Genomic DNA, 27,417 nt, shown 5'->3' with positions numbered 1-27,417 from the left:
TGTTTTAGAACTAAATTATTTAGAACATTAAAACTACAACTTTTATTTAATCCACCACCACTTCTCCTTATGTGTGTTAATTCATTTGAATGACATCTTTCACGATGATATACATGTACAAGACAGTGTGAAAAATGATACAATGCAGTGCTGTGAGAACACTACTGTAGATAGGGAAGTGCTGAATTTTGCCTCATGGAGTCAGAAATGACCGTTAATCTGGGCTTAGTTGCTTCTGATTCAGATTTTTAACCTAGCTTAAGTCACAGTAGGGAGAAGGGAGTAAGGAACAAGTAAGGCATGGCAGAAAATGGTTAGAGAATATGTTAGTCCTGGTTGCTTGATGATAGGGAACTTGGAACAGAAGGGAGGGGCTGTCGTTTGGGGGTTGACTATCAGACTGGGATCAAGTCATGAAGAGTCCTTTGTGTCTGCTCAGAGGCCTGTATATGACTGGGGAGGGAATAGAAGGCCTTAGAGGTTTGAAGTTTGTAGGCAGAGAAGCGACATGAGCAGATATAAGCTGCAGGCAAAAAGTTAAGGTTCCAGTATGGATGATGGAATGGGGGTACAGAGATTGAAGGCAGGGAGAAAACAATCTATCCAAGAAATAGCTGAAAACAAATAGAAAAATATAGTGACTCTGACCATATACTTAAAACCATCTATTTTTTAATCTGCTAGAATGATCTACATCATTTTGATAACATTTTATTCTTCTCTCAGCAACATATTTACCAAAACAAATTCTTTTAAATATTTTATCCAGCATTTAGTTGTTTCGTTGAGGACTGTTGGAAATAGCAAACCCATCATGTTGCTGAAACAGAAGCTCCTCCATTTGATTTTTCTCTTCTTCTTATGTTTTTGCTTTATTCTTGGAGATTGCCTTGATTTTATCCTCCTACTCTTCTCATTGTTTTTGGTTTGGTTTTTGTTTTTGTTTTGGCAAGGATATTTTTATTTCTGGTAGCTGCTGCCTGTTCTTGTCTTCATTTTTCACAGCATCCTGATTTTTTTTTAATGAATGTAACTTTTTTTGGTAAGTAAGAATATATATGCACATAGACCCTACGTACCCGAAAGGGCTTACAATCTAGGCAAGAGGTGATAAGGATCTAAACCTGGGCATTGAGGATGAGTATGGAAGGGAAAAGCTATAAGGAATATATTCAGATAAAATTATCAAGACTTCGGGATTGATTGGTGGTAACTGAGGATAAGGAATCAAGAGTCAATGCTGATCCTCAGCCGAAAAAGAGCACCTAGAAAAAGCCCACAGCTGACATTACACTCAGGGTGAAAGACTGAAAGGTTTCCCCTGAGATGGGAATAAGACAGCAATGTCTGCCATTGCCCCTTCTATTCAATAGTATACTGGTGGTTTTCACCATAGGAATTTGTCAAGAAAAAAACTAAAAGCATTCATATTACAAGGAAGAAATAAAATTATCTCTCTTTGCAGATGACATGCATGATCTTGTATATAGAAAATCCTAAGGAATACACATACACACACACACAACTTGATAGACTGGGCACAGTGACTCATGCTTGTAATCCTAGCATTTTGAGAGGCCAAGGCAGGTGAATCAGTGGAGGTCAGGAGTTCAAGACCAGCTGGTCAACATGGCAAAACCCTGTCTCTACTAAAAATACAAAAAATTAGCTGGGCATGGTGGTGTGCACCTGTAATCCTAGCTACTAGGGAGGCTGAGGCAGGAGAATTGCTTGAACCTGGGAGGCGGAGGCCACAGTGAGCCAAGATCATCCCATTGCACTTCAGCCTGGGCAACAAGGAGCAAAACTCCATCTCAAAAACAAAAACAAAAACAAAAACAAAAAACTGATAAACCAGTTCATCAGGGTTGCAGGATATGAGATCAACATGCAAAAATTGTTTTTCTGTATTCTAGCAATAAACAACCTAAAAATTAAATTAAGAAGACCACTTGATTTACAATAGCATCTGGAAGAGTAAAATACTTCGGAATAAATTTAGCAAAAGAAATTGAAGACTTGTAAAGTAAAAACTATAAAATATTATCGAAAGAAAGAAGACCTAAATAAATGGAAAGATGTCTCATGTTCATGGATTGTAAGACTTACTCTTGTTAAAGATGGCAGTACACCCCAAACTGACCTGCGGATTTAACACAATCTCTCAAAACCTCAGCTGCCTTTTTTGCAGAAAATGACAAATCTAATCATAAAATGTCTCATGGAAATGTGGGAGACCCAGAATAGCCAAAACAATCTTGAAAAGGAACAAAGCTGGAGGGCTCACACTTCCCAGTTGAAGCAGTTACTATGGAGCTACAGTAATCAGGACTGAGTGGCGCTGGCATAAGGATAAACATACAGGTTCGTGGAATACAACTGAGATTCCAGAAACAAAACAAAACAAAACCCACATAGTTTTATCTTCAGTTGACAACTGAGGAAAGAATTGTCCTTTCAAAGAATGATGCTGGGAAAACTGGATCTCCACATGCAAAAGAATGAAATTGGACTCCTACCTTGTACTATATACAAAAATTAACTCAAAATAGATCAGAGACCTAAATTTAAGAGTTAAAACTGGAATATTCCTAGAAGAAAACATAGGTTTACATACATATTTGTGACCTTGGATTAGGCGATGCCTTCTTAGATACATCACCTAAAGCATAAACAACCAAAGAAACGGAAGAATTTTTAAAATTTTAATGGGTACAAATTTTTTAATTTTAAGGAGTTCAAATTTGTATCCAAAGAACACTACCATGAAAGTGAAATAACAACCCACAGAATGGGAGAATATGTATCTGACCAGAGTTTAATCTTTAATAAAACAACCCATTTTAAAGTGAGCAAAGGGTTTGAAGAGATATTTCTCCAAGAAAGACATTAAAATGACCAAGTAGCACACGAAAAGATATTCAGCATCATTAATGAGGGATATGCAAATGAAAACCACAGTGCGAGACTACTTCATTCCCGCTGGGATGGGTATGATAAAAGACGGGCAGTAGCAAGTGTTGGTGTGGATGTGGAGACATTGGAACCATTGTGGTGAGAATGTAAAAGGGCACAGCAGCTCTGGGAAACAGTCTCATAGCTCCTCAAAAAGTTAAGCAGAGTTACCAGATGGCCCAGCAATTCCACTCCCAGGTGGTAGGGAACTTTAACCCAATAGAACTGAAAACATATGCCCACCCAAAAATGTATGCACAAATGTACATAACAACATTATTCATGATAGTCAAAAAGTGGAAACCACCCAATAGATGACTGGATACTCAAAAGCGCTATATCCATACAATGGAAAATTAGTTATGAAGAGAAATGAAGTATTGCTGCAACATGGATAGACCTTGAAAACATTATGCTCGGTGTGACAAACTAGACACAAAACACCTCTGTTGTGTGATTCCATTTATGTGAAATGTCCAGAACAGGTAAATCCACAGAGATTAGTGGTTGCCAGGAGCTGAAGGAAGGAGGAATGGAGAGGGACAGCGAGTGGGCCCAGGGTTTCTCTTGGGAGTGAGGAAAATGTGCTGGAGTTAGTGATGATGGTTGCACAATTTTGTGAATATACTGAAAACCATTGAGGTGTACACTTGAAAAGAGTGAATTATATGGTGTGTGATGTTTATCTCAATTTTTCAAAGAAGAGTCACTGTCTTAGAGCAGGGAAGGGCTGTGATGGCCACACTCAGTGCCTCCCTTCCTTCCCGGGAAGGGGGAGACTGAATTGCCATAGAAGTTAGAGACCGGCTTTCCTGGGAAGGGTGTTCTGGCTAGTGTTCTGAGGGATTAGATCTAACATTGTAACCTATGGATCTAGAAGGAAATACGAGGCCATCAGCTCACCTCAGCCTTCAGCAAGTTGTCACTCACCACACATCCTTTCAGCGTTACACCTCAAACCTTCAAACTTACGAGCTGTGAGAAGAAAGCCAACTATTCTTCTAGAGCTTCTATATATAAAATACCTATAGTATTATTACAGCATTTTAAAGTAATGCTAATTCTATTTTTATACTAATAATTGTAAGAATACTTCAGTGCAGCAGCATTATTTATAGCGAATACTACTTTTAACTAATGGTGTTGAATGTTTTTATCTGTTTTTTAAATTTCCATAATATGTACTGTTTGGCATTACCCAAGTTTTCCATATATTTCAGCCACAACTGTAGCAGTTTCTTTTTTGTAAAACAAACAAACAAACAAAAATTGCTAAGAACTGTTGCATCAGGAATTTTGGAAACTCTTCAGATGAGACAACCAGGGAGGATTGATCACATGTTGATAGAATGCAGGCTGCCTTAGTCATTTCGGTGGCTCAGTCACAGTCTTTCTTTCTATCAGTTATTCTGAACAAAATACACGTAGTAACACGAGCTGCAAATGACATACTGTCACGAGCCCTGGGCTGTCCTTTAGAATGTGCAGTTACTAAGCTCTGGAATGCCTTACATGGGAAGTGGGGGGCGGGCGGGGGGGCAGCTGTTATGGATTCCTCGAGGTGAGCTTGTGTTTATTGTCTTTATTAATTCAGTTTCATCTTACCAGGAGCATGATCCTCAGTAAGACACACCTCCTAATTGCACATGTCTGGCTTTTTACCTCTCAGGCAATGGAAAGGAAAGTTAATAGGATGTACTTTTTAATAGGATCTTAGGGGGATTTTTCAGCATTAAAATGAGAAAGTAAGTTTGGGGAGCTGCAGTTATTCAAATCAAGGAAGTTGAGTGAGCCATTTAGAGGTATTAGGTAAGGGTTAATAGGTAAGAGACACTGAAATGAGGGTGTGGCTGTGCACACACCACATTGGACGGGTTTCCGATGAAACATGACTGTTAGAGAAGAGTCTGTGTAGGAGGCGTGCATTCTTCAATATCACACATACACCTTGGCCTAAGCTGATGAGAAGCTAATAGCAGTATTATTTTAATTTTGTTTTGTCACTTGAGAAATGCAGACCTGTGTGTGTGTGTGTGTGTGTGTGTGTGTGTGTGTGTAGTCACTAAATTAGTTACATGTTACCTATTTGTTGGTATCTTTTTAATTTAGCGATTATTGAAACTGGTTAATTATAGAAAAAGAATTTGAACTTACAGATGTAAATTGTTTCCAAATTACAGTCATTTATGTCTACTCTTCTTACTCCTTCTATCATTATTTGTGTAAGTATTTATTGAAGACACCATGCTAGTCACTGATACAAAGAGGTGTCTGATGTCCGCCCCGTTTGTAAGTGATTCTGTTAGTGGCTGACAAACTGGACCATCCCGAGGACCAGCACGGTGCACACTTTTCCCTTCCCTTCTCTCCTGTAGCCCATGCTGCAGCCCTAGGAGGTGGGTGTGGCCACAGTCAGGGTGGTTTTGGGATCTGGTGTTGGCAGTGCAGCCTGTAAGTGCAGAGCCTTCATTCCCATGACACTTGCTGCAGTGTGACTATCCGGTCATCCCGGATTTACTGTCTGTCCCCTCCAGTGACTGTGCGGCCACGAGGGCAGGGTCCTCTCTGTCCAGTGCTGGCCAGTTGTGAGTGCAGTGAGGTGTGGAAAGGTGGATGATTTCAAGTCTGTGTCTAGTGGCTGTGTGCCATGCAGAGGTACGGAGGAAAGGGTGGAGAGCATGCACAAGACACAGGGCAGGTCCTTGCTGCCAGGGCCAATGCTGAGGTGAAGTTAGGACAGCCTCTCCGGTTTTCCCTATGAAGACTTTAAAGGCACAATACAAACTCATTAGAAAATAGTAAACTCGTGTGTCCTACTCCCTCTTCAATAAATCTTCCCTCTAAAATAATCCCAGGTGCGGGCTGATTAGATTAATGGGGAGGGGGCAGTGGTGGTCTCTGGTAGGGGGCGAGTGGCTGTAAAGGTGAGGACTCCAGCCCGATTGCAGGAGATCAGCCACACCAGAGAGCACCTGGGGGAGGCCGAGGCCGCAGGCAGGGGAGTTAGGCCTTGACTGAGCAAGAGGGTGTGGAGTGGGAGTTCATCTGCACAGCCTTCGATACTGGAGTCCCAGCTGCCTGGGGGCAGGGTAACCGCCGTGAAACCAGTTGTTCCAATTGCGCCTGGAATTGGGACTAAGTGAGGCAGCACCCTGACTCGCTCCCCTTTTTTAATCATCAGAGAAGGTCTTGTTAAAGAAGCATAATCTGAAAAGACATTGAGGAAAGTGAGAATGAGCCATATGGATCCACCTGGGGGAAGAGCGTCTGAGGCAGAGAGGAGAGCTAGGATCAGGAGCTCACCCGGAGGCTGTTGGACCAGCAAGTCAGCGGCATGTCTGGAGCACAGCGAGCAACGGGAGAGTGACAGGAAGTGAAATCTAAGCAGGACAGGGTCTGAGGAAGCCATTCCAGGGTTCCGCTTGCCTGTTTAATGAAAGAAGTCAGTAGGCCCTTGTCCTAGCCCATTTTCTGTTGCTTATAACAGAATACCTGAAACTGGGTGATTTACATAGAGAAGGAGTTTATTTTTTACAGTAATGGAGGCATGGAAATCCAAGGTTGAGGAGCTGCGTCTGGTGAGAGCCTTCCTGCTGGTGGGGACTCTGCAGAGTCCCGAGGGGGGACAGGGCCTCACCTGGCGAGGGTGCTGAGTGTGCTCACGGGCTACTCAGGTCTCTCTTCCTCTTCTTATAAACCCACCAGTCCCACTCCCATGGTAATCCGTTTATGAAGGCAGGACTCTCATGATCCAGTCACCTCCTAAAGGCCCCATGTCTCAGTACTGCCACTTTGGGGATAAAGTTTCAACATGAGTTTTGGAAGGGACCATAGCAGCCCTATGTGACATCAAATTGTCCCATTTGTCCCTCTCCATTTTGTATTGCAGCTTTACCTAACAGGGTAGAGGCTGCCTGATTCCCCATGGCCGGCGGAGACTTGGGCTCTAAAGGCATGAGCCCCTAAAGGAATGGAGCCTCTGCCCACAAAGCCCGGTTATAGCCCTCCCCCCACACACCTGCTCCCTTGCACACCTGTGTGCAGTCTGTGGATGATGCACCTGCCCTTGGACTCCTTCCCATTGAGAAGTTACTGTCCCTTCTGCATCACTCTTTGTTGTGCTCTATGCCTGGAGAGAAATTCTCATGGTCTACAAAGGGCACTCATGTCCTTTTCCATTTTTCCTTTCATGGATTTTTTCTCTGATCCTATGCAGACACGCCTCCTTTAGTTAAGGGCTTATGATTATCATGGAAACAAAAACAGAGCCCTTCTTGTCGTGTGCCTCAGGGGCTTCATTGACTCCCAGAGCTGCCTGATCGGGGTTCAGACACAGTACCTCTTCCTGCGGAGGCCGTGTTGCTGTCCTGGTCTGACTCTCCTGACCGTGGACGTCCTTATTTTCTGTGTTACTTCTCTGACACTTTCCCAGTGTTAGCACGGGTTCCTTTAGAATGACGGGCAATCTTCCATTTTCTCAGCAGATGTTAGAGGAGAGAGAAAAGGCAATGTTAAGGAGTTTTGACCGGGAAGAAAAAGAGCAAGCATTTGTTAGTTCCTGTTCTGTGGTTTTTGTTTTTCATTTGTCTTAATTAGATCCATGTTACCTTTCTGTGTCTCATCTAATAAATGTATTTCCATCTGAGTCAGTTACATCCCTGCTCTGCTAATAGATTTGCTTTTGATAGACACAATCCTGTATTTCCAGGGGTTTTTTAATGTTACATATAAATTACATTGACAGTTGAAGTTAGCATACTGAAGAGGTGTGCTCCTAGTTAATATTTTGTGTGTCGTTAACATTACACCTGCCATACTACTTTGTGTGGGGTTTTGTTTTGTTTTTTGTTTTGCTTTGTTTTTTGTTTTGTTTTTGAGACAGAGTCTCACTCTGTCACCCAGGCTGTAGTATATTGGTGCGATCTCAGCTCACTGCAGCCTCTGCTCCCAGGCTCAGGTGATCCTTCTTACGTCAGCCTCCCGAGTAGCTGGGACTATAGGTGGGCTACCACGCCTAGCTGATGTTTGGGTTGTTTTTGTTTTGTTTTTGTGTTTTTGGTAGAGATGGGTTATCACCATGTTGCCCATGCTGGTTTCAAATTCCTGGGCTCAAGCAATCTGTCCTCCTTGGCCTCCCAGAGTTCTGGGATTACAGACATGAGCCACTGCGCCTGGTTAATATTTTAAACTATAGCATTTACTTATCATAGCTTTTGTAAGAACTTTCTTTTCAGCTGTAAAAATAGCTCTGTGGTGTGTTTTGATATGTATTTTAGCAGACACGGTAGAAACAAAGTTAAAAGTTACAGGTGTCATACATACACACATGAACCTGGCATAGACGTCAGTTTTGGTGTCAGTGATTGAAATCGAGCCGGGTGTAAACCTGGCCTCCCCTTGCCTATCAAGCCAGCAGATAGAACCAGTGAGCTGGTCACTTCATCAACATGTGGTGTCCACCTTTGAGTCCAAGGTGGTGATTCCAGTCTTCACCTTTTCAAAGCTAGCAGGAAAGGGGAAAGAGGACAAGGAGGGCGAGTAGCTTCCTTTTGCAGAACCCAGCCGCACACATCACCTTTACTCACAGCCGTTTTCAAGAATGTAGTCACACAGCCACGTGCCTCGGGGTGTCTGGGAGACGCAGTCACTGCCAGAGCAGTCGAGAGCCCTGTTCACACTTAGCAGGAAAAGGGTGTGATTCTGTTTCTAAAAGGAAAAAAGGGGAAAATGAAGGAAGGGACACTTACTACTCCCTGCCATTAGCCTTGGCAAATCATTCTTTTCAAGTCTATTTATAAAATATAAGCTGTTAAAATATTTACAAAAAAATTAAGAAATATTTACAAAGGGTAATATTTACAAAAAGAAATATTTACAAAGGCGTGGTGGCCACGCCTGTAATCCCAGCACTTTGGGAAGCCGATGCAGGCGGATCACGAGGTCAGGAGTTCAAGACTAGCCTGGGCAACATAGTGAAACCCCGTCTCTACTAAAAATACAAAAAATTAGCTGGGCACGGTGGCATGTGCCTGTAATCCCAGCTACCTGGGAGGCTGAGGCAGGAGAATCGCTTGAACCTGGGAGGTGGGGGTTGCAGTGAGCCAAGATCGCGCCACTGCACTCCAGCCTGGGTGACAGCGTGAGACTTCGACAAAGACACAAGGTATATCTTTATACACCTTCCATATTTTCAGGAGTTTATTCTCAAAATACGATTTTAACATAACTCTCATTTTAAGAAATAGATATTGGTATTAGTTTTCAGTTGCTGTATGACAAATTTCTACTAATGTAGTGGCTTAAAACAGTGCCTATCTCACGGTTGCTTTGGATCAGGAGTCAACACAGTATAGCTGTTCCTATGCCTGGGGGTCACGCAAGGCTGCAGGCAAGGTGTTGGCAGGGCTGCAGTCTCATCTGGCGGCTTGGCTGCATCCCCCAGGTTACTGGCATAATTCATTTCCTACGGTTATAGCACTGAGGACAGGCTTCTTACCAGCTGGCTATAGGCTACCCACAGGTCCCAGAGGGCCCCCCAGCTTCCGGGGTCCTCCCCCAGACCTCTGACCGTGGGCTTTCCCGACAGGGTCACCTTCTTCCTCTAGCTACCAAGGAGTGTTTCTAGAGCGAGCTTGCTAGCGAGATGGAGACATCTTGGATAACATGATGTATTCATGGGAGTGACAACCAAAACCACTGCCGTATTTGGTTGGTTGGGAGCAAGGAGCAGCTTCTGTCTATATTTAAGGGAGGAGATTCCAAAAAGATGTGACCATCAGGAGGACAGGTCATGGGGGCCTTGTGAGAGTGTGTCCACCACAGTAACTGTTTCACTTAACAACACTTTCTATTCCAAATCGAGAACACCTGTCTGTTGGGCATTGTTGTTTCGTGGGTTTTGGTAAACTGTCAGTAGGTACTTTTTATCGTTTAGAAGCACTGGTCCCCAGTGATGCATGGAACATGCACACACATTGAAAGAGAGAGAGAGAGTGAGTGAGAGAGAGAGAGCGAGCATGGACGTGAGTGAGAGGCCAATAGGAGAATATGTTCTTTGCTCTACTTTGTGGTTAAATCATTAAACACTTCTGGAGTGTTTAATGTATCTTATTTAGCAGACCAGTGATATTGTACACAGAGAATGTGAGAACTCAGAATGGTCTTTCTATGAAGACAAGCTCAGGAACTTGCTTGTTCCCGCCTTGTTACCTGATGACAACAGGTGGAAGTGTGAACGACAAGATTACATGAGCTCGTGCAGTATTACTAGCCCATTGTTTCTTTAGAGTCTCTAAGGCTTGAAGGAGATAGAAAGCATACTCTAGGAAGCCCTGCTCAGACTCTCTACATGGTCCAGACCTGGAGATGTGGTCCCAAAATCAGCCTGAGAAATCTCACATCATCTAGCAAATAATGTAGTTAAAGAACGGTTTTTAAAAACCATTTATAGCCTAAGATCCAAATTTGTTTTTAACACCATAGTGTCTTCTTATCTGCAAAATAGATATGGTAGAATGCTCAAAAGGATCCAGCGAAGAAAAATGCTTCTGAAATACTGAATAGGATTATTCCATGTCAGAGGCCTCTGAAGGACTGAATAGGATTATTCCGTGTCAGAGGCCTTTTTGGATGGTGGTTGTGTGGTGGCCTTGAAATGTCCTCTCTCGGACAGCGTCACGTCATCATTGGTATACAGTCAGTGTATTTAATATATTTTGCTACCATTCTTAACCTAATACCACTCACTTCCCTAGTCAAAAACAAATTACTTATATGAAATTGCACTTGTAGTACAACCCAATACACCAATCTTATAAACCAGAATTATTATTCCTGGGCTCTGCATCTCAGTCAGGTGTCCAGTTGTCGGTAACATTGAGTGTCATTGTGAAAGAATCCCATGGTGTCCATCTGTCCATCCATTCATTCACCAGATTGCTATTGAGTTCCCACTGTGCTTCCAGTGCTGCAGTAAGTCCAGACGTGGGCACAGTATGTCGCCCATGCCCTTAGGAAGTTTACAACACACGTCAAAGTGATAGGCTGCATTTCTATACTCGTGGCTTATAGGGTCCCCCCCTTATTCTCAAGGGATATATTTCAAGACCCCAGGTGGATGCCTGAAGCTACAGATAGTACTGAACTCTATATATACTATACATACATACCTATGATAAAGTGACGTTTATAAATTAGGCACAGTAAGAGATTAACAGCAATAAGGTAGGACAACTTATATACTGTAATAAAAGTTTTATGAATGTGGTGTCTCCCTCTCTCACAATATGTAATTATAGTACACCTGCCTATTTTTGGACTGGAGTTGACCACAGGTAACTGGAACTGTGGATAGGAAAACTGCTATGACCATTTCACTTGAGTTGGGAGGACTACTGTAGAGCGTCCCTCAGTATCTGTGGGAATTGGTTCTAGGATCCACCCCCTGACCATGGATACCAAAATCTGAGCATGTTCAAGTCCTGTGATTGGCCCTGTGGAACCTGCAGATAGGAACATTCGGCCCTCCATAGATGCAGGTTTCACATCCCCACTGTATTTCCCACCGGTGTTTGGGTGTGGATGCAGAGTCTGCCAATATGTATTCGACTGTATTCATTGAAAGAAATCCACGTATAAGTGGATCCACTTGTGTTGTTCAAGAGTCAGCTGTATAATGTTCCAGTGATAAAATCATTTTAAAATAAATTTTAGCTAAATCTCTCTCTACATGTATAGCTGGACATGAAGAAATGGTATACTATTTAAGAGTATAGTTGGCTGAGCACAGTGGCTGACACCTGTAATCCCAGCACTTTACGAGGCCAAGGTAAGCAGATCACTAGAGGCCAAGAGTTCAAAACTAGGCTGGGAAACAACCCTCATCTCTACAAAAAAATTTTAAAAATTAGCCAAGCATGGTGGTGCATACCTGTGGTCCCAGCTGCTCAGGAGGCTGAGGTGGGAGGCTGCTTGAGCCCAGGAGCTCCAGGTTACAGTGAGACATGCTCATGCCACTGCGCTCCAGCCTGAGTCACAGAGTGAAACCTTGTCTCTAAAAAAATTTAAGAAGAGTATAATTACGAGAAATGGTTAGTTCCGTTATTCCGTATCTAGCACACAGTTAACGAGTGCTTGCTCTGCACTAGCCCCTCTTCTGTGTTTGAAACTGAAAATAAAGTGGCCCATTGCTACCTTTCCATTTCTGGTCCTGGAAAATCGTGGCATTAGAGAAGGGCTATAGGCAAGTAAAAATGATCAAAGAGTCTTCCATTCTCTGGAGTTCTAAAGCAAGTGACCATATCCATGGGTTTCTCGACAGGCTGCTTTGCTGGCTCCAAGTTTTGTCTTTCGTATGGGACGCTGAGATTATCTAACTCAAGGAAAGTTTAAATAGGCATGCCTTGGGATAGCAATGGGATTTGAAAATCTATGTCTCTCACCATAATAAAAGGATAACTACAAAGATGTTTCATGGTTTGCTTTTGAAATCAGATCCACATGTTAAACATCGAAGGAAGTGTGAAAGCTTTTATCCATCTGACAAATATCCCTTAGGAAGAAGAAGACTTCAATTTAAAAGGAAGAGGATATAATTCCAGAGCTTAAGATGAAATGCTGTATTTTATTATTCCAGATGAATGAGTGAAACGGTAATATAGGACTTAATATTAGGTTGAATTAGCAGGAATTCAGCAATTGTGTTCAAACAACAGTAGAATTGTAGGTCTTAGTCAGCCATAGACTTGGAAACCTATGATGAAAGGTGTCAGGTGGAGGTAATTTATTTAGCATGTCTTGCGGTGTAGTCCTGAACCCAAACCTGTAATTAAAGAGCAAGACACAGCGGGGCATGTGTGTACCAGAAGACCCGCATTCAGGCAGGGGGTCAGGATAAGGCGGACCCTGACTGTCCAGGAAATGGTGCGTGCACAAATCCTGGTGTGTCTTTCTACCGTTCTGAAAGGTCTTATTTTTATAACTCTGTTTGTGTGGGATGTGGGAACTCAGTTACGAGCTGATGAAACCAGGGAACTTAAGACATTTCTTAGCTCAGATCAAATGCCACTATTGAAGTGGGCCTGCTTTCAAAGTAAAACAAAGCCGTATTCAGCTGGAATCTAAACAGAATTAAACTCTGCTCTGTACTGCAAAGGCTGCTAAACTCGTTCTGGCAAATCACCGTGAAGAAAATGTTTCAAAGACAAAGCCCCTTAACTGTGTGCTACAAATTCCGGGGCGTCCAGCCTGAGAGACGCTTATCATCTGTAGTACAAGTGCTCGTATCTTGGTGCAGTGTCAGATTAAAACAGCAGGCTGTTATCCATTACAGAAGATATCCTTGCATCCAAACTGCTTCATACGAGAAAGGCTACCAGTGGTCCATGAGTTCTCATCACTTAGTAGATTAGGATTCCAGCATAACAGAAAAACTAACAAATACCCCTTTTAAATAAGACAGAGTACATGGAACTGTGTATCTGTTGTAAATGAATTCTAAAAGCCTTTTGAGTAAAAATGTAGTTATTCAAAGTTTGTTACACTGGAATTTAATTCATAGATGGTCCTAGGCTCTTTGCTTTTGTTTAAATACCACTTGCGTCTTAACAGGATGAAAATTCCATGTCTTCCTTTCTCTGCCCTTCACTATGCTGGAGGGACCTTGCTGGCAAAACACTGTGCAGGCCACATTTTGAGTGTCCAGCTCCTCCCACCAGGGCACAGCTCCACCAAGGGCATGCATCTGTTGCACCTCCAGCAGCCTCAGCCCCACTGTTGGTTGTGTTTTCATGGTACTCTGTGGGGGTGGCACTTGGGCCTGGAGTTGGGGTATCTTGTGAGGTAGGATATAGGTCTAGCTGCTGTGAGAGAGACCCAAAACAATAGCTGTGCAAGTGCCCCAGCCCAGCGCAGGAGGTGGCCGTCCCCGTTACAGACCCACACTTCTGACTGGCTGCATCCCCAAGAAGGAAGGGGCGTGGATCATTCCTTCAGGACACCACTCACAAGGCGCCCACCTGACTTCCAGTCGTGTCTTCTTACAGAAAGAGGAGAGCGGATGTGGAGGTGCACGGTGCCTCGGAGGTGCTGGCCCCATGTCCGCATCTGCGTGCAGTGCTCCTGCACACCTTCCTTAGGACAGAGCCCTTGCTGAGCCCAGGCACACTAGCTGTCTTGGAGAACTGGACACAACCGGAGAGTCACTAGCATTGCCATGCGTCTTTTAAGCCACTGTGTAGTGAATACAGGGAGTATGCTGCCACGTTCCTGTGATGAAGTAACCATATTTTAAAAAATGTTTCTTGCTCGATATGTTAACTAGAATTCACTTGCCTAGTTTATAGAGTTGTAACAAGGATTATATTTTATTTATTCTTTATTTTCTGGGGATTTAACAGATTCGTTAGAGTGTTGTTATCATGGTTAAAAAAAGTTAAGCTTTTTAAAAAAGTTGTTTGTTTATTTATTTTTTAATTATTTTTTTTTTTGAAACAGATGCTTGCTCTGTCACCCAGGCTGGAGTGTAGTGATGCGATCTTGGCTCACTACAACCTCCACCTCCTGGGTTCAAGCAATTCGCCTGCTTCAACCTCCCGAGTAGCTGAGATTACAGACATTGCTGCCATGCCTGGCTAATTTTTGTATTTTTAGTAGAGACAGGGTTTCACCATGTTAGCCAGTCTGGTCTCGAATTCTTGGCCTCAAGTGACCCAGCTGCCTCAGCCTCCTGATGTGCTGGGATTACAGGCATGAGCCACTGTGCCTGGCCCAAGCTTCTATTTTTTAAAAGAAATGTTTATGTCAGATAAAGACAGAAGAAAGTGAATGATTGCCATGTCAGATTTGTTTCAGAAAAGTAAAAATGTTAAAGTCCTAAGTGTAGCCTTTGAGGGCAGTTTTCGTAGTCCCAGCTTTGGCTGGGGTGGCGTTACAGCAGACGCGCCATCGCAAGCTCGTGTGCTGTGCTTGCGTAGCCCTGCCCTTGCAGATGGGTCGGAATGGAGATGTGTTCCACTTTAGCAACAGAGAAAGAGCAGTATTCCTAGGAAAAGAAGTTTCCAGTGGAACAGTGTCCTTCCATGAAAATCCATGTGGCCTTTCCTATCATAACTACATCATTGTCCTTAGGTAGAATGGATGCTCTGTCTGTGTGTGCCAGACCCCAAATCCCCTCCTCCAGTGTTGATGACCAGGCATTCCGAGCAGGTCAGAACAGATGTGCACGTCCACCCGGCTCCACCACTGGCACTCCTGCCACCGTCTCTAGGCTGTCTTCTCTACGTTTCTGTCACAGAACTGAATCCCAGAGCGATGAACTTGTAGAAAACAATTAGGTGTCTGCTTCTCCTGTCTTATGATTAGAAAATAAGTGGAAGGAGCTCAGAGGAGGGACCACAGACAGTTTGTTCACTGGGAGGCAAGTTGCTGGTGGTTATCTTTGGTTCTTAGCGTTTGTCTCTTCTAAAAACAAAAAAGAATGCATTTCCAGACTACCCCTCTTTATCTAGTTACGATTTTTAAATTCTGTCCCATTTTTCTTCTCCTCTGTGACTTTTTGTTTCGTCGTAAAATGTAATTATGGTAAAAACATGGAAGGTTTTTATGTTACAAAAACGAGTTCATGAAAAGCAGTTCATGCAACAGAGAATCATTGCAGAGTACAACTCTCTGAACTACCTAAATTATTAAAAATAAGTAAACTCCTGACTTTACTATTTTTCTAGATAGTCATGTGAAATACAATGTATTATAATCAGTGTAATTAAACTCACTTAATGAAGAAGATTAACCGTATATTTGGAGCAAAACATATACACGTATCTATGATTATATTTATGTGATACAAAATTTTCTTTGTGTATGTCTTAGTGTGCTAGGGCTGCCTTCACAAAATACCAGAGCCTATGTGGCTTAAACAGTAGAAATTTACTTCCCACTGTTCTGGAGGCTGGAGGTCCAGACCAAGGTGTCAGCAGGTCTGGCTTCTCCCAAGGCCCCATTGGCCTGGAGACAACCTTTCCTCGGTGCCCACACCCTGCCATCAGCTTTCCTCCTCTTCCAAGACACCAGTGAGATTGGGCGAGGGCCCAGTCTAAGAGCTTCACTTTTACTTAATCACTTCTTTGGAGGCCCTGCCTCCTAATGAGTCACATTCTGAGGTATGGCTTTGGGTTTCAACATGTGAATTTTGAGGAGACACACTTCAGCCCATAACAGTATATAAAATGTGAAAATAGTGACACCATAGGTGACATAGCCTTCTAGGGTAAAATGCAGATGAAAACATTGACGGGTCTCTCTGTGTCTCCACTGTGTTCTCACATGTGATACTCTCCAAGTGGAAACTGACTTGTGTCCCATGCTGTGTCTCTGTTCTTGGCAGGCCTGGCAGCTGCGATTCAGCCACCTCGTGGGCTATGGCGCTAAATACTACTCTTACCTCATGTCCAGAGCGGTCGCCTCCATGGTGTGGAAGGAGTGCTTTCTGCAGGATCCTTTCAACAGGTAAGAAGGGGGTAAGTTCTAAAATGTGCCCGCCTCGGACCACAGTCATTCCCCACTCCATTACATCTGAAGCTGGGCTCGGAGAGCCGCAGCCCACAGAACACAGCCAAGCCCGGCAGGAAGTGGCAGGCTCCGCAAACAGCCTCATCCCGCTTGGCCCTTCTCACCCAAGCTTGCTCCTGCTTCCTGCAGCTGATGGTGACCCTGGACATCCCCCTGCCCTGCAGCCACTGTGTGGAGGTGGCCCTGTGGTGCCTGAGGGAACCCTTGTGTGAGGGCTCCTGTGCTATGTGGAGCAGCCCATGCCGCTCCTGTGGGGTTTCTTGGCTTTTCTGACCTCACCACGTGATACAGGACGCCCACCCCTTTCCACAGAATGGAGGGAGAACAAGGCACTGGAGAGGCTAGGGGCATGTAGGGAGGAAGTAGGGGTGCCTAGGATCAGTAGTCCTGCTTTCCCAGTCTCTTCCTAAAGGCCAGGTAGTGGTTACACTTGCATCGGGTGGAGAGGTACAGGAGATGCCTTGCTTCCTGGAGGGTGCGAGGGATTCTGTGCTGTGGCTGGGGGATTCAGGGGATCCCGTGCTGTCTGGGGGGTGTGGGGGATCCCGTGCTGTCTGGGGGGATGTGGGGGATCCCGCGCTGTCTGGGGGGATGTGGGGGATACCGTGCTGTCTGGGGGGATGTGGGGGATACCGTGCTGTCTGGGGGGTGTGGGGGATATCGTGCTGTCTGGGGGGATGTGGGGGATCCCGCGCTGTCTGGGGAGGGTGTGAGGGATCCCATGCTGTCTGGGGGGATGTGGGGGATCCCGTGCTCTCTGGAGGGGTATAGGGGATCCCGTGCTGTCTGGAGAGGTGTGTGGGGTCCTGTGCTGGGTGAAGGGTGCGAGGGATCCCCTGCCGTCTGGGGAGATGCGGGGGATCCCATGCTGGCTGGAGAGATGTAGGAGATCTCCTCTTTGCTCCCTGATTTGGCCTCCTGATCCTCCTAACAGGACTTCCTATAACAATAGGAACCAAGAGGTTGTCAAGTTTGGGTCCTGTGATTCCTTAGAAGGCGCTTTCTTTGAAAGAAAACCAGTAATTATAATCTGGTGTCAGAGTTGTTTACAGCATTTATCTTCTCACCACACAAATAACTACATCTCCAAATTCTTTTCAGGGAGCTTTGGCTGATGAGTGTTATTTTTACAGCTTTATCTTGGTTTTTAGAGTGTCCTAGAGTTTTCCCGTAGTATTCACAGCAGTCTTGGCAGAAACCAGCAGTTTCTATAAGAGAAAACTGAGGCTCAGAGAAAACAGTTTGTTCAGACTTCACCATTAAAAACTGGACTAAGACTGTAATCTAGGTCTTCTCATTCCTGGTTTCTTCTCCCTCCCACCTCTGCCTCACCGTCTGTCTTTCATACAATTTGACATAGACTTGGATTTTTCTCAGCAGTTAATAATCACATTCGTTTCAAATTATTTGAGCCTGAATGTGATGTCATAGAATTTTTAAATATTTTGCAGCTTGGTACTCACATGTATTTTGTCTTCTGCCCTTTGCAGACTGTAGACATTTGGTCTGCTTTTCAGATTTTATTTTTAAAGGATCTTTAGCCAAACTTGACATCAGTAAATCAGTTTCAGGGATTATAACGTTTTACTGTAGATTTCTGTAAAATAGGCAAAATATCATCTTGTTTGAAGTACACTTTACTAGAAAAGCACATACTATAAAATATATACGTTTCTAAATATTTATGTCTTGTTTATGTGTACATTCTTGCCTAGACATGGAGTTGCCATACTTTTATGGGCATATTAAAGTAAGCTAGTAAAAATGCTCACTGGACTAGAAAATTTCTAATCTCTATCAAAGTCTTCTTTTTGATCTCACTCCTGAAAAATAACCAGGCTGGAGCCTACATCAGCAAGCCAGGCATTGCAGAGCTGAGGCAAGCCAGGAGCTGGAGGTCTGTGGGGAGGGATTGGATTTAGGGTCAGTGCACTATATCCCATGGCTGAGAAGGGCCTCGGAGCACCCCAGGCCAGGAGTCAGGCAGGGCCCCTCAGCCACCCCTGCCCTGAGGGGAGGCTCCACCTCAGTCCAGGCTTCCTACTTTGTTTAGCACTCACTTCAGGATGTGCCCAGGGCTAGTGTTTGATGTCAGCATGTTTTTGATACTGTAATGCTATCAAAAAGTCTGATTAAAGATCATGTTCACAAAATGACCCGGAGGTAAAGAGGCTCCAGAGCTTCTCAAATGGAAACAATATCAAAATTTATTTCACTTGCCTCATCATAGTGTGTCATCATGTATGTTAAAGAAATTGCATTTTTCATAAAATACAAAAGAGTAGTACTAAATAACTTGTTTCCAGGTCCCATTAGTTTGGAGGATTTATGTCTACAAAAATTATTCCAAACCTACCTTCACATGTTGTCATAAACAGTGTTGCTTGTGGAAGGCTGTCAGGTGGGCATATCCAGGTGACACAGAGTACCAGAAGACGGGAACAGGGCAGCCCCCACTGTGCCTTCACCACCAGCACACTCCAGTGGAGCTTGCTGGTCTGTTAATTGTTATCCTCAATCAAGGTCTTCTGGTGTAATTAACCTTTTCCTGCCGGCTTCTCTTCCTTCACTCTTATTTTAGAATGTTCTTTTTCTCTTCTTTATTAGGTGCCATCACAAATTATTTCTTAATGGTATAATTTCAAGCCTCATTTAAAATAATCCTAAAACTATTTTTATAGAGAATAAAATATAATATTTTACTTATTCTATAACAGGAGTCCCCAATCCCCAGGCCACAGACTGGCCCTGGGAACTGGGCCACACAGCAGGAGGTGTGGTGGGTGGGTGAGCGAGTGAAGCATCATCTGTATTTGCAGCCGTTCCCCATCACTCTGCCGCCTGAGCGCCATCTCCTGTTGGAGCAGTGGCAGCGTTAGATTCTCATAGGCGCAGGAACCCTACTGTGAACTGCACATGTGATCCTTATGATTCCCTCACAAGGATCTGGGATGGGCACTCCCTATGAGAATCTAAGGCCTGATGATCTGTCACTGTCTCCCATCAACCCTGGATGGTACCATCTAGTTGTAGAAAAACAAGCTCAGGGCTCCCACTGATTCTACATTATGGTGAGCTGTATACTTATTCCACTATATATTCCAATGTATAATGTGGTAATAAAGTACACCATAAATGGAATGTTCTTAAATCATCCTGAAACCATCCCTCCCCCATCAACCCTGGTCTGTGGAAAAACTGTCTTTCACAAAACCAGTCCCTGGTGCCAAAAAGGCTGGGGACAGCTATTGATTAATACATAAAGTAATTATTTTTATAAAGTGAGGTCTCTTGTTAACAAAGCAGAGAGCCAAAAGTATAGTTGTCCTCTTACAGGGAATATATCACACCTGATTTATTTTAGAACAATTTAAAAGCCAGAATTTGATTTTTAGAAGCAAGAAAATAATGGCCGAATTGTCACATGGTGGCAGCTTTTATGAATATGATGTCAGTGTGAGTCAGGACTTGTCTTGTGAGTCAAAACCAGTGTGAATGGAGGCTGCGCAAGCAGGTGTCTTAACAGTTCCTCTCTTCCCCAGGGCCGCTGGGGAGCGCTATCGCAAGGAGATGCTGGCCCACGGTGGAGGCAGGGAGCCCATGCTCATGGTTGAAGGTAAAACAAAACCAAAATGGCACCATCTATAGTGAAAGCTGTTTTATGTTTTCTCCATATGTTTTTTTCATTTAAAGAAAATGTTTTAGGCCAGGTGTGGTGGTTCATGCCTGTAATCCCAGCACTTTGGGAGGCCCCAAGAAGGGTGGATCACCTGAGGTCAGGAGTTTGAGACCAGCCTGGCCAACATGGTGAAACCCTGTCTCTGCCAAAAATACAAAAAATAGCTGGGTGTGGTGACAGACGCCTGTAATCCCAGCTACTCCGGAGGCTGAGACAGGAGAATCACTTGAACCCAGGAGGCAGAGGTTGCAGTGAGCCGAGATCGTGCCATTGCACTCCAGCCTGGGCAACAAGAGCAGAACTCCGTCTCAAAAAAAAAGAAAAGGAAAAGAAATATCTTAGCTGTGCATTGTGTTCTAAGCATCTGTCTCACTGTATCCTAAGTAAATTAATTTTTAGTTACCATGATTTATTCAAGTACCAGGATAAAAATTCAGGTTTTAGCTTTCAAAATGTTACTTAGACTCTAACAGAAAAATTTTTTATTTGTCATAAACTCTTAGAAAATTTTCCTTTAGATTTTAATAGGTCACAGCATATTTTTTTTAGCCTGAAGAACTCATTTATTTTTTATTCCTTTATTTCTTTTTCTGAAAGTTTAGCTAAGAAATTCCAAGGCATCAGGTTAGCTTTTTTTTTTTTTTTTTTTTTTACCTTTTGAAAAATTATAACTTAATTAAATATTCTCTTTAAGGTACCACAATTCTTTTTTTCTATGTAATTTTCTCAGTAATTTTTTTTGAGTATTTTTACTGAAAATTTAATTGTAAATGGAAGTGATCATCCTGATTTTTCATATATAAATATAAGAACATTGAAACATTCTTACAAATATAGGAAGATATGAATGTTACTAGATAATTGCAGTATATTGATGGTTATATTTGCAGCTGAGCTTGACTCTCTGAAAAGTTTTCTGGCTATCTGAAAAAGTGCATATAGGAAATAACTTTCAATATTGGAGAAGTGTTGTTGTCATTGTAGTAATTGAGTGGGTCTGGGTAGCAGTGTGACTTAAATGTCTCCTTGCCTAAGACTGTTGAATCTAATGCCTATAGTCCTTTTTAGTAGAATTCCAGATTCTTGCCTTCAGCCATTCATGTATTCAGCAAACATTTGTGAAGCGCTAATTATGTGCGGGACATGACTCTGTGTGCCAGAGGTGAAGTAGTGAAAGATGCCTGACAAGCATCCTGCATTTCTGGAGATTGTGTTCCTTCCCTCAGCTTTGTGAAGAGTGAACAAGTGTGCATGCTGACGCAGCCGTCATTTGCAGCTAGTCCTTATTGGCCCTTATTGAATTTTGCCACCTCTGGGGACGGTGTTAGGGATTTCCATGTATCTGTTGACTGACTCTTCTTAGTAACCCTGTGAGACAGGAGTTACGATCCCCATTTTATAGACAATAAACAGGTCAGGCCCTCTGCTTATGTCACAAGGCAGTGTGTGGAAGTGCCAGGGATTGAACCGGGACCTCAGGCAGCAGACCAAGCTCTTCAGCTGCCTGTACTGTCGGACAGGACATCTAGTTCAGGGTCTGTCCCCAGACCCAGGCAAAAGTGAAACAACAGGAACATGGTAATAAGCTACGGATTGGGTACACTGTGTACTTTTGGCTGGTGCTTGGTAGCGCCAGCCCAGCAGGAGCTAAGGCGGAAAAGCAGCCTTCTCAAGTAGTGAGTTTCTGTGAGGTATGTGTTCCTGGCAGTCGGGCGTGGCTCATCCTTTCCCAGGCCATGCTGTCTGCACCTCAACATTTGCTGATAGGAGATGCCATCAAAAGAAAAAAAATGCAAATCTTTTTCAGTGTTTATCTTTCGGCTGGTGTGCTTTTCTAGTCAGCTTCCCAGAATGTTGCAGCTAACTCTCTAAAAATTCTGTCTTTGTCCAAAACAATTTTGTGTTAAGAAACTTAACATTTTCTGCACTAAAATTCACAGGGGAGAAAAAGAAGTCCACCATTCAAACCAGAGATGATGAACTATTCAGATTTTAGTTAACACAAACAATAGAACAATTCTTTTACATTTTCATATTTTTCTTAATGCTGTTCTGTCAGATCTCATTAATTCACATGATTTGTTTCATGTCAGAGGTGAATGGGGGACATGCAAAGAGGGTTATGCCAGTTGTCACTTCATAGGGCTGGATTTGTTAGGGTCTTAACCCTTAGTGGCTTCTCATTTTCTTGAAGGCAGTCAGCCTGTGCCCCAAAACATCAGGGCATAGGTGTTGGCTCACAGTCTTAACACTGGGGTATCACCAGGAGTGATGGGTGAAATGACTGAGATTTGTAATGTAAAAGCATACAGGATCTCGTTGGCAGTATTCTTCTATGAAAACGTAACTTTTTATAGGTACCTTGTATATTTTTGTTTAACTGCTTCCTGGATAAATGTAAAGAATTATATTACATAGCAAAATGCAAAGAAATAGAATACCTGCCTTCAAATTATGTACCTCCCTAATTAAATCACAACTGTTTTTACCTTCTTAGTTATAAGACTGTGTTTCTTAGGGTCAGAATACCTTTGTATTCACACTTGTGCTGTTTGAATGATACACATTCAGAGAAGTCAAATAGGGAATGCTTTTGATCTTTGCATAATAAGTTCTACATAGGCAAACTTTTAGGTTATTTATCTTTTTCAGAATGAGTCATCCTTTGGGAACAGGGCTCTGCTCAGAGCTCTGAGTCCCTCGGCCATTTCAAGTCCTCACCAACTAGAGGCCAACACCCCGTTCAGGGAAGTCCCTGAGCACACAGGATTCCTCTACTTTCTTTTTCCCCTGATGTTTGCTTTACATTCATCAGTTAAAGGCCACTGCTCGGCAGCCGCGTGTCTATGCTCCCTAACTCTTGGCTGCAAGGTATTTATTCAGCAGTCTCCCATCACCTAACTTCACACAGAGTGAGCCTCACAGGAAAAAAGACAAGTTGCAGCAGCAGGGGCTTTTCTTAAAAAGCCTAACACACCAAATACCATTTGAAGGCGGCAACATAATAGTGGTTAAAACAGTACTGTCTTCCCCAGAGAAAGCAAGCAATCACATGGTGAAACAGAATTGGATTTGCAGCCAGTGACTCTGCTACTTACTGTCTGTAAATTACTTCGGAAAGTCACTTCATTTCCTTGTTGGAGGTAAAATGTGATTTGACTTCAAAGCACTTCTTTTTTATTTTTTATTTATTTTATTTATTTTTTTGAGGTGGAGTCTCTACTTCCCAGGCTGGAGTGCAGTAGCACGATCTCCTCTCACTGCAACCTCCACCTCCTGGGTTTATGCGATTCTCCTGCCTCAGCCTACTGAGTAGCTGGGACCACAGGCATGTGCCACCATGCCCAGCTAAGTTTTGTATTTTTAGTAGAGATGGGATTTTGCCATGTTGGCCAGGCTGGTCTCAAACTCCTGACCTCAGGTGATCTGCCCTCCTCGGCCTCCCAAAGTGCTGGGATTACAGGCGTGAGCCACCTTGCCTAGCCCAAAACACTTCTTTTTAACCTGCTTCTCCTTTTTTTAATCTCTGAAGGGGGTGGGGTGTGTGTGCAGACATGTGGCAGTAATGTCGCAGATTGACAGCATGGCCTTGTCTATTTTTAAACACATTCATAGCTTACATAAAGATATATATTATAGGCATGACATTCAGTCACTTAATCCTCCACTAAACACATGTGGCAATACCTGACTGAAACCAACTTTCTTAATTGCTGAGATATCTGGGGTGAGGTTTAACTCTCATTGTCAATATTAAGGTTTTCTGCTGTTTATCTCATACCCCCACAATGGTTTTTGGCTTATGTTAAATCACATTTCTGAGTAATAAGATAACTTAAGGTTTTTGCTTAAAACAAACCATAATGATATGGCATTTCCATTCATTTTACCGTTTTATAAAATATATACCAGAGTATTTGTTAAGTGTGCTATGGTGAGCGTGATCTAAGGTTCAGTTTCCATTACAGTCACTTCAGAAAATGCAGTTTTCTAGAAAGACAGATATGCTGAGGTTTGTGAGTAGCAAGGAAGTAATACTTTGCCCCACTAGGAAGCAGAATTGTTTCTTACTACAGCAAATAGACAGGTAGAATTAGACAGATATTAGGAATGGAAGCTGTATAAGTTCAGCAGTCTGTGAATGGCAATTGTGGTACTCAGGCAAGTTTTCATGTTGCCCTCTGTAAACTATTTGGTCTTTTTGTGTTTTATGTTATGTAAAATTTTTAGGTAAATGCCTCTTACTGAGTTTTTAGGTTCAGATTTTACTTATCCTCTGATAAGTTTAATCCCCTATAACACAGGTCATATTGTCCCTCTTTTTATAAATAACGAAACTTAGGGTTCATACCCTCTGTGCTGCCTTGCCCACAGTTTTCTCTGTTGATCCTTAAGTTCTGACATGAAAGTGACCTGGCCTTTAGAAGGCAAGAGATGTAAGCAGTGTGGGTCTTGGGCCCTGATGGTTCTCTTCATGATCTCCAAGTCTTTTTTTTTTTTTAATGTCACAACCTATCTATTCCCATTGACACTGGGGAGGCCTGCCTGACATCCACTGGTCAACAGTCAAATCTTCCTCTTCCTGCGAGCTCCTTTCGACTTTCATGGCAAAGCCGTCAATTTAGTCTATAACCATTTTTAGCCACGGTGGTCCCGACGGAAAGATTCTCCCCACAGCCACGTAAGCAGGACATGGCCCAGTTAGTTTTGGGTTCTGCCTCTGGTTATAGAATTCCTTGTGCTCTCTTTCTTCAACTCTTCCAGAGAGAATCTGAGGGGAGGAGGAAGGGAAGGGATAAAGTCCAAGATTTTAGCATTCCAGAAGGTTATTTGTAAATATTAAACAACTTTATTTCTATGCTCCTTTCTAATCAGAATCCCTCTGGCCAAAAGCAGTATGCAAGTAGAGAACTAAATAATGTACTAAATAGTAACTTGATGGAGTTTTCCAAATGGACCAAACATCAGATCAGATGGAAAGAAATAGTAGTAGCTAAATGAGTCAATTCTCAACAACTGAAACTCTATTTTGTTTGTTTTTTCGCATCAGACTGACTCACCAAACCAAAGTCTAGAAGCCCACAGGGCCTTACCTTAAGCTGATTAAAATCATAATACATTTCTGTAGAGCTTTATGTATAGTCTGCCAAACACACTCGCTTTTGCCATATTATCCTATATCATCTCTTCTGGCTTATTAAATATTTTTTGTTCAAGAAACAAACCAGAGAATTATGGTTTATACTCCAAAGAATCACTTCCACACTCCGAGAAGATTAATACAAACAATAAAGGTATCTATCTCCTAGTTTCTTTAAAAACCGTTCTCAGTTCCAGGAGCACGGAGCACATGAGCACCCAGAAATTGGGTTTACACCATTCTCCAGTAAGAGGAACCAAGGCTCCTTGGAGAAATGGCTGATTCCAGGGCTGGAACAAGGAAGATAGAAGATGAGCACAAAGTATCTTATGGTGCCAGAAAGGAAGGACGTGCCCAGAAACACACACAGTGATGAGTGCGTGTGTCATAGCAGCAGGAGCCCACTGAAAGAGCTCCCAGTGCCCCAACCTGGGCCCACTCCAACAATCAAATAGATCACACAGTCTCGGGGTGTGATACAAAGTATTAAATACATATCCATGAGTCCGTACTGATGTAAATGATAACATGACTAGAATAATCTCCCATGGAGAAGAGTTCCAAATAATTTATGTACATACTCCCCACCTCAGGGAAGTGGAAGGTAACTCCGCACTTGTTATGTGGGCAGTGCAGAGTGACTTCCTCCAGAGTGCTCTGGAGACGGCGGGGAAATGACAGATACAACCTCAGTCAGGTGATCAGGGTCAGCATCAGTGATGCGTCACGTGGACAGTGTGCGTCCTCGATATAATATGATGAGAGGTTTTCCTCCCAGAAACCCATAACCCCAGTCTCATAATGAAAAAAACGTCAGACATACCAAATTCAGGACATTCTGCAAACGACCTAAGCAGTACTCCTCAAAACTGTCAAGGTCGTTGAAAATGAAGTCTGAGAAGCTGACACAGCCTAGAGGAGCCTAAGGAGACATGGCAGCTGCATGTAGTGTGGTCCCCTGGCGGGTCCTGGAACAGCTGGTGTTGATCGTGCCAGGGCAATCTGACTAAAGTGTACCTGGAGCTAACAATATTCTGTCAATACTGGTTCGTGAGTTGTGACAGATGTGCCGCACCATGAAAGATAGTAATGATGGGGGAAGCTGGCTGAGTGTGGAGTGTGGAGTAATGATGGGGGAAGCTGGCTGAGTGTGGAGTGTGGAGGAACTCTCTTGACTCCGTCACAATTTTTCAGTAAATATAAAACTATCCTAAAATTTTTAATTTAATTAAAAACAACCTCCGTGGGAAGGTTTTTAGTAATGCCACGGCTGCCCATGGTTTGGTCCACACCTTGACTCCACCCTGTTTCCCTGCTTCCCAGCAGCCTTTTCAGTGCCACTTGGGGGAGGGAGGGGCACAGAGGTGAGACTGGAGGGGGAGTATTGGGCACAAAATGAGGCTGGAAGGTAAGTGGGCGTCAGGTCGGGCAGGGCATTGTGGATGCTGTGAAAGAGAGTTGGTGTTTATTCTGAGGACATGAGAAACCATTGACAGTATTTTGAAGGCAGGTAGTGACAAGATCAGATTTCTCTTGGCATGGAGGCGAGTGAGTGTGATATCAAGGATGACCCCCAAGCCCCTTGCTTCAGTTGTTACAGAGATGGTTGCATGATTATGACCGCCATGGGGGACAGAAATCAAGAAGCCGTTACGCAATTCAGCCACTGGGAGAATTCAGCTCAGGCAACTCCCAAGCCCGTGGGATTCCGTTTCCGAGTGACTGCAAAGGACTCTGTACAGGATGGGCTGGAGGAAGCCCTTTGCCCGTAGAGTTCTGATGATGGGAAACTCCCTTTTTCACAAGGAAACTCACTTCAGTTTTAGACAGCTCTGATTGACAGGATGACACGTTTATTCAAATTGACCCAAAATATTTAGTCCACTTGAAAGTATGATGTCTTGTTGACACAGCAGCTTAAGTAATAAGCGTCGATGCCTTTTTTTTAATAACCTGATTACTAACCTAGTAGGCAAAATGTGCTTAGTGCAAGGCTTTGCCATTGGTAGTGTTTGCACAATACAATACGACAATCAAGGAGCGCTAAGTCCTGTCTGTCAGCAGAAGTACAGCTGAC

At 43.3% G+C, this 27,417-nt stretch overlaps 1 protein-coding gene across 2 annotated transcripts in view; it reads left to right on the top strand.

The window, feature by feature from the left end:
- MIPEP (mitochondrial intermediate peptidase) overlaps positions 1-27,417 on the top strand; it is a 199,469-nt gene that overhangs the window by 104,143 nt on the left and 67,909 nt on the right. For both annotated transcript variants that reach the window (XM_050767091.1, XM_050767090.1), the window contains exons 17-18: positions 16,337-16,458; positions 20,064-20,137. In XM_050767091.1, the coding sequence (XP_050623048.1) occupies positions 16,337-16,458; positions 20,064-20,137 (196 nt within the window). The remainder of the gene's footprint in view (positions 1-16,336; positions 16,459-20,063; positions 20,138-27,417) is intronic.

The sequence above is a fragment of the Macaca thibetana genome, chromosome 17 (assembly GCF_024542745.1).
Source record: "Macaca thibetana thibetana isolate TM-01 chromosome 17, ASM2454274v1, whole genome shotgun sequence".
Taxonomy (NCBI): domain Eukaryota; kingdom Metazoa; phylum Chordata; class Mammalia; order Primates; family Cercopithecidae; genus Macaca; species Macaca thibetana.
This window is presented reverse-complemented; position numbering and strand designations above follow the sequence as displayed.